At 39.0% G+C, this 14,589-nt stretch overlaps 1 protein-coding gene across 3 annotated transcripts in view; it reads right to left on the minus strand.

Moving 5' to 3' along the window:
• The window catches only part of helq (helicase, POLQ like), an 80,404-nt gene that overhangs the window by 21,266 nt on the left and 44,549 nt on the right, over positions 1–14,589 (minus strand). For all 3 annotated transcript variants that reach the window (XM_069925852.1, XM_069925851.1, XM_069925849.1), the window contains 5 exons: positions 10,416–10,557; positions 8,023–8,127; positions 6,403–6,628; positions 6,078–6,235; positions 4,033–4,131 (listed from right to left, as the gene is read on the minus strand). In XM_069925852.1, the coding sequence (XP_069781953.1) occupies positions 4,033–4,131; positions 6,078–6,235; positions 6,403–6,628; positions 8,023–8,127; positions 10,416–10,557 (730 nt within the window). The remainder of the gene's footprint in view (positions 1–4,032; positions 4,132–6,077; positions 6,236–6,402; positions 6,629–8,022; positions 8,128–10,415; positions 10,558–14,589) is intronic.

Here is a 14,589-nt window from a genome sequence, read left to right on the forward strand (position 1 = left end):
CGGTGTCGAAGGCTTTGGTGAGGTCAACAAAGGTGATGTAGAGTCCTTTGTTTTGTTCTCTGCACTTTTCTTGGAGCTGTCTGAGGGCAAAGACCATGTCAGTAGTTCCTCTGTTTGCGCGAAAGCCGCACTGTGATTCTGGGAGAATATTCTCGGCGACACTAGGTATTATTCTATTTAGTAGAATCCTAGCGAAGATTTTACCTGCAATGGAGAGCAACGTGATTCCCCTGTAGTTTGAGCAGTCTGATTTCTCGCCTTTGTTTTTGTACAGGGTGATGATGGTGGCATCACAAAGGTCCTGAGGCAGTTTTCCTTGGTCCCAACAAAGCTTGAAAAATTCATGCAGTTTGACATGCAGAGTTTTGCCGCCAGCCTTCCAGACCTCTGGGGGGATTCCATCCATACCTGCTGCTTTGCCACTTTTCAGTTGTTCGATTGCCTTATATGTCTCATCCAGGGTGAGAACCTCATCCAGCTCTAGCCTTAGGGGCTGTTGAGGGAGCTGGAGCAGGGAGGAATCTTGGACTGAGCGGTTGGCACTGAAAAGAGATTGGAAGTGTTCTGACCATCGGTTGAGGATGGAGATCTTGTCGCTGAGGAGGACTTTGCCGTCTGAGCTGCGCAGCGGGCTTTGGACTTGGGGTGAGGGGCCGTACACAGCCTTTAGAGCCTCGTAGAAACCCCTGAAGTCGCCAATGTCCGCGCTGAGCTGGGTTCGTTTGGCGAGGCTAGTCCACCACTCATTTTGGATCTCCCGGAGTTTGCGCTGAAGATGGCTGCATGTGCGACGGAAGGCTTGTTTCTTCTCTGGACAGGACGGCTTTGTAAGGTGAGCCTGGTGGGCAGCTCGCTTCTTTGCCAGCAGCTCCTGGATTTCCTGGCTGTTTTCATCAAACCAGTCCTTGTTTTTTCCTGGAGGAGAAGCCCAGTACCTCTTCAGTGGATTGCAGTATGGTAGTCTTCAACTGATCCCAGAGGGTTTCAGGGGACGGGTCCGAGAGGCGGGTTGCATCGTGGAGTTTTGCTTTGAGGTTTGCCTGGAAGTTTCCTCTCGCTTCGTCTGACTGCAGGTTTCCAACATTGAACCTCTTTCTGGGGGCTTTATTGTTCCTGGGCTTTGGCTTGAAGTGAAGGTTGAGCTTGCAGCGAACCAGCCGGTGGTCAGTGTGGCATTCCGCGCTAGGCATGACCCTGGTGTGGAGCACATCTCGTTTGTCACTTTCTCGCACCAGGATGTAGTCCAGGAGGTGCCAGTGTTTGGATCGGGGATGTATCCAGGTGGTCTTAAGGCTGTCCCTCTGCTGAAAAAGGGTGTTTGTAATGACAAGCCGCTGTTCTGCGCAGAGCTCCAACAGGAGGCGCCCATTGTCGTTGCACTTGCCAACGCCATGCTTGCCCAGGATTCCTGGCCAGGTTTCTGAGTCTTTGCCGACACAAGCGTTGAAGTCGCCCAGGATGACAACCTTGTCGGCTGTAGGGGTGCGTTGGATGAGGTTGCGCAGGTCGGTGTAGAACTTGTCCTTTTCTGCTGGTTCTGCCTGGAGGGTTGGAGCATAGACACTGATGAGGGTGATGTGACGCTTGTTTTGAAGGGGGAGTCGCATGGACATGATTCGGTCCGAGAGGCCTGTCGGAAGGTTTTCGAGTTTGGAGGCAATGAAGCTCTTGACCATGAAACCTACACCAGATAGGCGTCATTCATCCGAAGGCTTGCCAGACCAGTAGAGTGTGTAGCCCGCGCCGCGTTCTTGGAGGCTGCCTACAGCTGCCAGGCAGACTTCACTGAGAGCGGCTATGTCGATGTCAAGTCTGAGGAGTTCATGTGCAATGAGGGCAGACCGACGTTCAGGTCGGTGGCTGTCAGCCTTGTCTAGCATGGTTCTGATGTTCCAGCATGCTAGCTTGAGTTTGTGAGCATCTTTTGAGGGGGAGGACGTGGAGTGGGGAGGACGTGGAGGGGGAGGACGTGGAGGGGGAGGACGTGGAGGGGGAGGACGTGGACCTGTCCTCGGGCCTGCGCAAAGGAGCTTTTAGGTGGAGTGCAGTGCACGCAGTACTGGCCCCACCCTTGGAAATACTATCATCAGGATTCACATCTGAACTTTCAGATACCGCTGATTGAGTCTATCTTCAGCATTTTGCTTGGTACAGCACCAATGGGACCAATGTAACATACATTCTTCCTGCTTGCTAGTTGAAGCCACTTCTTCTTTGGCTAACTGGCTCCAACCTCCTGCCAAGCATTGTTGGTCCACCTTGCTGGCTCAACTCACGATCAAACAATTATTTGAGAGGCTCTGTTTGCTCGAGATCTTTAGCCTGATGAAGTGACTTTTTATCCATCTTGGGTTCTTCACATTGCAATCTGGCTTCTCCTGGTACCTACTGGAACTATAATTGATTTTTGTATCTTATTTGGTCCCTTTAAGAGAGTTGCTACTGGCTGTATTGTCTGTAGTTCTGCACACAACTTTTCTTATCTCAATGCTTATGTTTACAAAAACATTTTCTGGACTTCCTGCCAATTCTGCTACCAAAGCTGTCGCTTATCTTTTTAAAGGACACAAGCTGTATGGCCAGCCTATGGCTCAATTTCAAACTGCACAATTCGCAGAAAGGTTCAGACACTTCTGGAATATTCTATTGTTACAGCGTGGATGTCTCTTGGCTGTAAATCAAGTTGTTAATTCTTTTAGACAAATTTTACAATCCTTTCTTCTGAATAAAAGTTCATAATTACATTTTTCTTTGAATTAAAATATAGATAACACTTTCCTTATTCTAATATATCCTAATTTCAAAGTATCATCTTCCAAAGCGTGAGCTGTGATATCCCAAATTTAGATCTCTTTAATTCAATAAATTAAACTCTGTGGCTGTCACTTTATGTAGTTTTAATTTGTTGATAGAACAGATAAACATTTTGCATAGCTTCACCACAAGACTTTCATACAGCAAGAATAACAAAGCATTTACTGTATAAAGATATGCAGTGATACAGATATGCAGCGATGCAAAAAAAACAAAGAAAAATTTCTCGTGCTCACACTTCCTTCAAGAGCAAGCGGTTAGCCTGGGTGGATATTATGACATATTACATCAGAGTCTCTATGGTAACACTGCAAACAATTTTTCTCTTAGAGAAAGGCACAACATTAACTAAGAATCAAAACATGAGGTTTTAACCTTAACACGGATGGCCAGAATATTAATCAGTTAAGAATATTAAATCTATTAGTGTTGTTATCTCATTGAAGCCTTCCATTAGTTTGATTCAAGTAATCATGCAGTCTATTGAGCAAAGTAGAATTGGAATGGTGTAACCTGGTGGTCAAGTATTGAAGAAAGTTCAATAATCCTCTTCAAACAGAAGCTGGATTTCTGGAGACTGAAACTTGTTGATAACAGTAATTTTCTATTTCATTTTCTTGAATTATACTGCTGAATGTGAGTGTTGGAGCAATTTACGTCACACAAAGTGAAGCCAAGTTTTGCTAAAGGAGAAATTAGGTCCTCTAAAATTTTTCACTTTACAAGGAGGTTTTGATGAAGGGATTAAAATTAATTTTGAAATGTATTCTGTTGCCAGACATTTGAGAATTGTGTGCTGTTTTAGTTTAGGAGAAATGTTGTTCTCAAAATGCAGTGAGATTTTTCCATGTCTAATTCTCATTGCAACATCGTACACAGCACAATGGTTTCAATGAGCGTGTGCAGCTACCCAGCCACTAGATAGAAGAATTATCCAAATAATGAATATGAAATTCTCTAAATGTCTATGTAATAACAGGAGTTGTACTGAGATACATCACAACAGGTGCAGAGATATTCACCTTTCCAAGTGGTTTAAACATGGAAGTTTAATGTTTCACTACAGTCTCTGCTTATATTGTATCATTAAAGTTGAAAGATATTCTACGCCCATAATCAATTATGAGAAAGCATGTAGAAAATTTCCTTTCGTACTTTCGAAACTCTAATTTTGATGGAATTCACAAATAATAAAGACTAATTCAGGTAAAATCTTACCTGCTTGACTGCTTGACCAGATGCTTTCTTTGTAAGGAAGCTCTCAGATACACCCACAGTGGTAAAGACATTTTGTTCAATGACATCCAACTGATGAAACTAGGATTAGAGTAAAACATTTACTGAAATTAAAAGTCAGGAAATGCTGCAGCATAAATGCATTTAGTCTGCACATTGATCTAAAAACATATTTTGAAGCAGTTATAATTGGCTTCATTAGGAGAATCGAGATAATTTGATAATGTGATAACTTTGCCAATTCTAAGAAATTAAGTGGAAAACATTATGTGCAAAAGTTATGAGCTCAACTGGATTTTTGGAATGTGGGAGTCACTGACATTGATCATTCCTAGTTTAAATTTAAATCAAAATTAAAGTTGACCAAAGTGGGGGGGAGGGAGCCTTCTCTTTGAAGTTTTATATTCAATGCACTGATGGACTTCACGTGGGCTACTTTATCAACAACGTACATTTCATCAGTGAGGTTGGTTGTTAGGATTGCATAATGTTCGGTTCAATTCCCATGTCCTTAGAAAATGAAGTTGTCGGTGCCTGGATACAGCAAGACCAAGGAAACATTCAAGGTGGAGATGGACAGACAATTAAATGTCAAGGGCTATGGAGTGCAAGTGATAGCAAGAATAATTTTTGCCTTTTATTTTCAAATTTTTGCAGTTATTTTTATACAGTCAGTCAATGGCAATCTAATTTCATCACCCAGATGGCTTTAATGCCTCAGCCAGATCGCAAAAGCCAAAATCATTGAGTGGTTGAGGCAGAAATATTGACAATATTTAAGATAAAACTGATTAGATGGATAAATAACTGATATTCCTGGGAAAAAAAAATGGGTAAATACAATTTGCTCACGAGGAGGGCATAATCAACATACAGTTGGATCAAATGCTTTAAGAGGGAACCATCAAAATAATTTTGTCAAGAATGAACAGTTGCAAAAATAGGACACAATGGACCCATAACAAAATATTTAAAAACTGGTGGTGCAAAGATAACTGCTGTCGCAAAATACTGTAGATGCCTGAATGTGGAGCAAAAAAAAACCCAAAAAACAAACAAAAAAAAACCAACAAATTATTAAGGGAACTCAGCAAGTTGTGCAGCATTTGTGGAGGTGGGAAGGGAAGAAATTGTTAACATTTTAGGTCAAGACTCTGCAATCAGGACTAAGAGTGGAGACGGGGAGCAGTGAGGCAGGGGCCAGTAGGTGATAGGCAGAGTGAGGTGGTGTGAAAACACACTGAAATGCTGGAGGAGTTCAGCCAGTCTTTGTGTCCATAGGAGACAAAGATATATTCTGACGTTTCTGGCCTAAGCCCTTCTTCATGGAATAAGCAGATGAACAGATAAAGCCACATGGAAGAGAAGGATGATGAAGGTGGAGACAATATTGAAATATTGTATTAGATCCACAAGATGGTTTAAACATTTTAAAGTTTATTATTTTGTGGACGTTAGATATCAGGTACCATATCTAACATTATTCCAGAACAGAACAATTTCTGCAAAAGTTATTGTGGCTATATTAGTTGGCCATTAATTATTTCCGCTGATCTTATTTGCATTATTTTTTTCTCCGTATACTTTAATATCTTTTAATTTTTCCCTAGATGCTTTTGATTTGGATTAAGCAGCTATGTTATGGTATTTCTGGTTCTAAAATAATCTTGACCCAACAAAGTTTCCTCTTTTTTTTATGCTTCTCAACCCAATTCTAATTTTTCATTCAAATGTTCTTAAATCAGAGAAAAACAATACTTTCTTTGTGCTCTCAAAATTGTATGTTTCAGCCAATGCAGACTCCCATTGACAGTAACTGAATAACAGACGTGTTCATTTGTAGTCTCAGACACCAGAGTATGTGTTAAACTAAATAGAGATGAAATGAAATAGGCTTATTGTCATAGACCAAAATTCTTACTTGCTGTAGCCAGATGCATAAGATACATATATTGCAGCATACAGTAAGTCATACATAGTGTTTATGTGGCTGCAAGTGTTCGGCAAATCTCCATAAAATTCCTTACCTGTCTAAAATAAATCATCCAGTCTGGAGTACATTGAGAAACCATATCATATGGTGTTACCAAATAGATCAGATGAAGGTAGTTATTAAGTACTAAACCCTCTAAACTTTTTTTCAAATCCATGTTCAAGGTATCACAGTAAGCCAAGTCGATTGATCCTTGAAGGAAATAAATATTGGTGAACCTATCACATGACATGTAATCTGTCCAATGAGAAGTCAAATAAGAGGGCAGCACATCTCTGAAAAACATTCCATTTTATTTCCTGGATTTAAAAGTTTCATGTCATCTTTATGAAAAGAAAGAAAATAAGTGCCTGGCTCACCTTTGTAGGTAGCATGACCCAGATTTGTGACTTCCAGCTGACAGCGCATCTTTTCATTTTCATTACCACTTGTTATTCTGCCTTTTATTAAACCTTTATCCATCAATGGTTGAAGAGCTTGCTCTATGACCTCCAAAAGGCTTTTTTCTTTTAAGTGGTGTTGCTGTTGTACACCAAGCAAAGTGCCTTCCATAAACTCAACAATTTTACCAAGTGTCTGAGCAAGCTGTAGGAGAAAATCAATACAAATTTCAGTAACAGGTAAATCTGAACTAACATTTATTTCACACGTCAAACACTTTCAAAATTTTTAGTTAACCTATTTAATTTTCTTTTCCTTGCTCCATCACAGCTTTTCATTCAATGACTAGAGATGCCACAAAAAACTGTAAACAGTTGCAGAGAGCAGTCCATGTGCTCACAATTTTCACATTTGTGCTAGAATCCTAAACACTCTGACTCTTTTCTTTCTTTGGCTTGGCTTCGCGGACGAAGATTTATGGAGGGGGTAAAAAAGTCCACGTCAGCTGCAGGCTCGTTTGTGGCTGACCAGTCCGATGCGGGACAGGCAGACACGATTGCAGCGGTTGCAAGGGAAAATTGGTTGGTTGGGGTTGGGTGTTGGGTTTTTCCTCCTTTGCCTTTTGTCAGTGAGGTGGGCTCTGCGGTCTTCTTCAAAGGAGGCTGCTGCCCGCCAAACTGTGAGGCGCCAAGATGCACGGTTTGAGGCGTTATCAGCCCACTGGCGGTGGTCAATGTGGCAGGCACCAAGAGATTTCTTTAGGCAGTCCTTGTACCTTTTCTTTGGTGCACCTCTGTCACGGTGGCCAGTGGAGAGCTCGCCATATAATACGATCTTGGGAAGGCGATGGTCCTCCATTCTGGAGACGTGACCCATCCAGCGCAGCTGGATCTTCAGCAGCGTGGACTCGATGCTGTCGACCTCTGCCATCTCGAGTACCTCGACGTTAGGGGTGTGAGCGCTCCAATGGATGTTGAGGATGGAGCGGAGACAACGCTGGTGGAAGCGTTCTAGGAGCCGTAGGTGGTGCCGGTAGAGGACCCATGATTCGGAGCCGAACAGGAGTGTGGGTATGACAACGGCTCTGTATACGCTTATCTTTGTGAGGTTTTTCAGTTGGTTGTTTTTCCAGACTCTTTTGTGTAGTCTTCCAAAGGCGCTAAATGCTGGTAGGTCAAGCACTTTATTGACTCTTGAGGAAACAACAAATGCTAATAATATTATTTCCCAATAATCAATCTTTAATTGTCAGTTGATCATTGAATCATTCAGCATGCATTTCATTTCATTGTACACTATTCAATCAATTGCAGCAATACTGCTATTCTGAGCAAAAGCCACCTCTGGAAGATAATTACACATTCACAAAAGTCTTAAAACAAATTTATCTGATATCCCTCATGAGTTTAGCAGTGAAAGTAATCCGATTAATAGGAAAACAATATCTCTGTTAAAATACCACAATGAGAACTTTGAAGAAGATGTGCAAATGATTTGTACACAAGTAATCTTATCCAACTACTTTAGTCACAACCCATCATTTAAATGAACAGTGCCAATGCATGATTAGATTTTATTTATACCATGTGATTAAATACCTTCAGTCCAATTAGGGACAGCAGCAGATCTTTAATTCCTTTTTCATTGCCTTGTATAAGATTGCTATAGCAAGACTCCATTGGGCTACTTATTAAGTCGGCAACCTGTAGATAAAGATGTAAAATCATAATTTTAATCTGGTCAGTGTGGAAGTGCATATAAAATATATAAGGCTTCATGTGCAATACTCCCAGGGAATTTCTAATTCCCACCTTGGTGAGGTTGCTTGCACATCTTTAGCAGAACGGAAAATGTGGACAAAATGGTAAGTGCCCACTTTAGATTGACTCAGTTTACCCAAATATGTGATGTACTGAGAAGTGCTTTTTTCCCTTCAAGTTTCCACTCAAATTTATCTGCATATTGCTGAACATAAAAATCTGCCATGAACCAATGCAATCAGACATCATTTCAGTATGCAATTTAGAAAAACATCCCTCAAAAGTGTACCTTAGATGAACTGACCAACATAGTTAAAAATCTTTAACTCTACTTGTGAGCAACCTAAATTAAGTCTTTAAAACAAATTAAAAATGAGTACATAACGATTTCCAGTTATATTGGTCATGGCAAAAATATTTTTTAAAAATCATTCAATGAAAACCCTAGCCTCCGTGAAACCCTGTAATTTTTCTGCTGAAGGTACTCCCTCAATGCTATTTGGGAGAGACTTCCAGGATTTAGAATAGACAGAGTAAGGAAATTATATATTTCCAAGCCAGGATGTGGTGCAACTTGGAGGAAGACCTGAAGATTGTGATTCCCCAGCACCTGTAGACCTTGTCCATTTTTCTGTTCATGGAGGTCGGTTAAGTTGGTCCTGTAAAGCACTCATGTGGGCCATTCCCTTTAGTGAGTGGTCCAGGCAAGTGCAGTTGCTTCACAAAGCTCTTTTTTAAAATTCTCACTAATAAAAAAAGGACCATGCTGCTTCCCTGGTCATTCAACATTCCTGATTTGATGAGAATAACAACCCGAGTCTCAACGTCGACAAGATGAAGGAGATGGTTGTGGACTTCAGGAGGACCAGGAACAACTACCCACCACTCTCAAGAACTCTGTAGTAGAGAGTGGAGAGCACCAAGTTCCTTGCAGTTCACTTAACTAGTGACCTATCGTGGACACTCAACATCTTCTCACTTGTCAGGAAGGTGCAACAGCATCTCCACTTTCTGAGAAGACTGAAGCAGGCAAGGCTACTGGCCACCATTATGTCAACCTTCTATAGGAGCTCTATCGAGAGCATCCTGGTCGGATGCATCACAGTGTGGTATGGTTGCTGCAGAGAAATGGATTGGAGGTCAATCCATTTCTGCAGAGAGGATCACTGGAGTCTCCCTCCCACCAATGACATGGTCTACTGGGATCATTGTCTGAAGAGCGCACGCAAAATCATTGAGGACCCCTTCCACCCTGTGCAGGGAGTATTTCAGCTGCCCCCATTGGGGAAGAGATACAGGAGTTTCAGAACCAGTACCACCAGGCTGAGAACAGTTTCTTCCCACGGGCAGTGAGAATGCTGAACAACCAAAGGAACTGCTCACACTAACCATCCAAAACTCTCAATTGCACAAAACAATATTTATTTGTTTATTTTATAGCTATAATACTTGTTCTGCATATATATTATTTGTCTGTATGTGTGTGTGTTATGTCTGGTTGTACATCTGCATGTTTTTGCACTGAGAACCGGAGATTGCTGTTCCGTCGGATTGTACTTGTACAATCAGATGACAATAAACTTGACATTACTTTCAATGCTCTGAAACTAAACACAATAATCTTGATACTGTTTCACTTTTCAAATAAGAGCTCCTTGAAATTAAAAAAAATTCCATTTGCATGTTTGCCTCATTTTCCACTGATGGACTAGTTCTCAACAATTTGTGGAAACCCAAATCCTATTGTTATTGCATACATACAATGAGCTTGTTCCTCCCAGATTCAAAATGGAAATCTCATCCTTTTCCTCACTTCAACAGCTTAATTCATTTACTTCATCTTTTTCACTGTAGCTTCCGGTGACTCATGATTTTACATAATTTCCAAACTCAAACATCCAAATTTCTTCTGTTTCTTTCACTACTAATAAATGTAATGTAAAGGAATAAATCTTTCATTTCTGCTCATCTCCAAACCAATTACTGAACATTTCTTCACACAGTGACAATTTAAAAACATATAAACCATTCAAGGAAGAGTCTGGGTTTCTCCTATAGTGAGTGAGATTTTAAAAAAATTAGTTTCACTCAATTGACTATTTTCAACCATGTTCCCTAGACTCTACGAACATAACCAAAGATGTGAAATAATATGCAAGATCAAAATAATCCCACTGTGTTCAGCAGACCTGCCCAACATATATTTAAAAAATTGCAATTGATGACATTACCAGCTTCTTATCATGTTCCTGTGCGATCAGAATGCTCTCTCCTTCTGTATCAATACCAGCACGGCCAGCTCTACCAACCATCTGTTTGTACTGAGATCGTTTTAGGAAATCCTTGGCAACGTAAGGTGATCTTAGAATAACCCTAGGTGGTTAGGAAAAACAGAGCACAAGTCAAATCAGTAAAAAATTAGATCCCCAACAGTAGATCTTGGCAAGTGACTTGTAGATTTCGCAGCCCATTGGATCCCCTTCCCTAATCCCTCACAATAAACTTTGGACTGAATTTCAGACATAACTCGAGTTTAGATTCAAAAGAAATTCACTACAATTTCTACACAAACGGCAAAGGCATTATTTTTTTCTTCCTGAAGTGTGGATATTGTTATAAAAATTGCAGCTCTTGAAAGGGGCTGATGAGTTTGCTTCACTCAATGAATAAAAGGTATGCACAGTAATAGAACAGGAAGTTACAGTACCTGATTGGCACTGAAACACATGGGGCTTAACAGGAGATGCACTTACTTAATATCCACAACCTCTTCCTTTATCTGAGCAGAGAATATTGGCAATGTCCACAGGATTTACTATAGGGAATCTTAAATAAATACCATTTTCTAAGGTGCCTACAAAATAATAGTTTCCTTTGCAAACCATGTAACCCTCCAACACACCATCAATTATCAACCAGCGGGAAGCTTAGACCACACTTAATATTCTCTCACACCATCATTATACCACATGAACTAATCCCTCATACAACTATAGAAATGGATCCTTGGATCCTTGTGGTCGCCAAATGAATTTATTGTCTGAAACTGATTTTGAGAAATACGTGCTCTCATTTCCAAAAAAGGGTTATATATCAGGCTTGTATCGTATTTTGTTGGAATGTGAAAGTAAAATAGATTGGGATAAAGATAAAATGAAATGGGAAAAAGATTTAAGCTTAACAATAACTGAAGAAAATTGGTCTGAAATTTGTCGTAACAGTGTTTGAAAATTGATCAATGCTAGATTGGCGATGATTAATTATAGTTTTATACATCAATTATATTTAACACCCGAAAAATTTAAAAAATTTGGTTTTAGTAAGTCAGATCTTTGTTTTCGTTGTGATCAGGTTTCTGGTACTTTTTTACATGCTGTTTGGTTGTGTGATCGGTTACAACAATTTTGGAAAGGTATTCAATCTGTATTTAATAATCTATATAATCTTCATATTGTATTAGACCCTGATATATTTTTATTAGGGAATATGCAACCATTGATTGATTTAGAATTAGATAATTACCAGATTTCTTTTATTTATTTAGCGTTGGCAGTGGCTAAGAAATGTATAGCGATTACTTGGAAGAATAGAAATGTATTGTCTTTAGATAGGTGGTATTCAGAGAGGAAGTTTTGTTTGGTCATGGAAAAAATATCATTTTCTATACAAGATAAGATGTCTTTTTATGAGTTAAAGTCGACCCCATTTATTGATTATATACAATTTAAATGTTTGAATTAATCATTTTTTTTCTTCTAAAAAAACTTTTCATCTATATATATATATTTTTTCTATATATATGTTTTTTTCTTTCCTTTTTTTAGTTTTTTTTATTAGTTGGCTTTTTTTTCGTTTTAAGTTTTTTTTGTTTGTTTTTGTTTTTTTTTATATATAGTTTTATATAATAAAAATTTTGTGGACTAATAATTAATACTTAATTAATATTTTTTAAAATATATATATTGATTTTCTTTTTAAGATATATATTTTTTAATTTTTTTTTCTCTTATTATACTAACTATTAATTCTTCACTCTTTATTGTGGGGGTGGGGAGGGGGCAGTTTAGGGGTTAAAAATAGTTTCTTTTCTTTTAGTCTTAGTTTTTAGTTGTCAGGGGGAGATTTTGAGATTGGTATTGTATTAATTATGTTACTTTGTATTTGTATTACTTTGTTTTGTATTCTTTTTGTATGTGAATTACTGACATTCTTTATATGTTAAAATTAATAAATAAAGTTTCCAAAAAAAAAAGAAATGGATCCTTGGAGAACATCCAATTCCTCAAGAGTGACAACACTCTTAATCTACTCAGTTTGCCACCCAAATACTAGTTGAGAGTTTGAATCCTTTGGACTGCTATCCAACAACAAATAATCAATATTGCAGCCAACAAAGCTGATAATAATGCACACTGGAATTTACTAATCAGATTAGGATAAAATAAAAAAGAACATGAATTTAAACTAACATTTCAAGCTAATTCAACAACAACAGATCTCTCTTGGAACTCTCAGTGAGAATGCTTTTAAGACATAGACATAATTTTTTTTAAACGTTTTACTTTGACTTTTTATAGACTCAAAGAAATTTCACATCAATACAATCTTTTTTAACATTCATAGAATGTAGAGACTGTTTTTTCCCCCCTCTCCCTTACCCCCAAACACATAACCATACCGATTATACATTATACTGTGACGGATTATGTTATATTTTGTATTGTATATATGTTTTAAAAGGAGATAAATTGTGTGGGTTTTTTTTTAGTTAGGTCACACAGATACAAGTACTTCAAAACAGATCTCATTTAAAATGCCAGAGCTCTGCTCAAGCCAGACAGTCCAGGCTCTGGGTACCTTTGCAAAAACTTTGAAGGATGCCTATAAGGATTTCACAAGTAGGTGTTAATTGGACATGCTGTAGAGTAATGGATTATTGTTTAGGAAAACAACAGATGAACGAACTTGGAAGATTAGGTCCGGAGCTGCAGTCTGTCTGAGTGCAGTTGGCTGTTCTAAGGTCATGTGGTTTTCTCTGAGAGAGAGAGAGAGAGAGAGAGAGAGAGAGAGAGAATTCAGTTCTACAGTTCAATAGCAGCAGCTGGAACTGGAACATGACAAGCTGGCAAACTTCTGGAAAAAAACCATTTTGAAGACGGGTTGTGAGTTCTACGTTCAGCCTGGTCAAAGCCCTTGTGGTCCATAAAAGAGGAGATGGCTGGCTGTATAATGTTTCACTTGAACTCTGTGGTGACCTGAAAGAAAGAGGTTATCATATGGAATACCCTGATGGGGCAAGTTTCTTCAGCAAGACACTGACATGGCTGATCAGAAGGAATCAGTTTGTGCCCAACGAGCAAAAAAATCTCTTTGTAAAAACCGACAAGAACCTTCCTGAGTGGTAACCATTTACCTTTCAAGCACCAAAGCCTGGTGAAATTCATAAATGTTAAATTCTGTGCACCTTATAAGAATTGCCTGCAACCAGTAAACTTGGAGGTGAGATTGGACTGTGAATCAAAGAACTTTTCTGAACTTACACACACATTACATACACGTGCGCTTAGAATTAGAAGGGAGTTAAGTTAAGTTTATTTAATAGTAATAAGTTAAAGTTTGATCCTGTTTTTATGTTTAAAGAAAATTAAAAGAAACTTTTGTTTAAGTAACCATTTGTCTTGGTGAATTTCTATTGCTGCTGGGCTTTGCGATCCTCTGGGCCCATACATTGGTTATAAAATCTCATCCCTCACCTCCATCCAGGGACAAAAGCAGACCTTCCATGTGATCCAAACTAATCCACTGCATTTGGTGCACTCGGTGTGACCTCCTCCACATCGGTGAAACCAAAAGCAGATCAGGAGACCGCCTCACTGAATACCTAACCTCTGTGGATCTAACTTGATCTTCCTGTACCCAACCATTTCAGCTTCCCCAATCATTCCTGTGGTGACATGTCTGTTCATGACCTCATTCATTGTCAGGGTAAAATTGAGGAACAACACTAGTTTTCTCCTGGATTGCTTTAATCCTAATGGCAAGAGCACTGATTTAAAAAAAAAATTAAGTAACCCCCACCCCCATCTTAATCCACTGTTTCCATCTCATCTTTACTTACCGGTACTTCTGTACTTAATATTTTTCTCTCTAACTTTTCTCTCCCCTTCTTCCTAATAGTTTTTTCCTCTATAGTTAACATATTCAACAGTTTTGTTATCATTTGCTAAAATTCATCTTGTGTCAAGAAGTATAACAAGCTAATATAAAAGAAGAACTGGAGCAGTCAAACTTTATGTCCATTCTCTTTTTTTTAAATTTCCTTTTCCTCCTGTCACTGATCACAATTCTGGGTGCAGTTCTCTGATTTAATTCACATATATTCATCCAGCTGAAATGTGGAGATAT

Source organism: Narcine bancroftii, chromosome 3, assembly GCF_036971445.1.
Source record: "Narcine bancroftii isolate sNarBan1 chromosome 3, sNarBan1.hap1, whole genome shotgun sequence".
NCBI classification, from domain to species: domain Eukaryota; kingdom Metazoa; phylum Chordata; class Chondrichthyes; order Torpediniformes; family Narcinidae; genus Narcine; species Narcine bancroftii.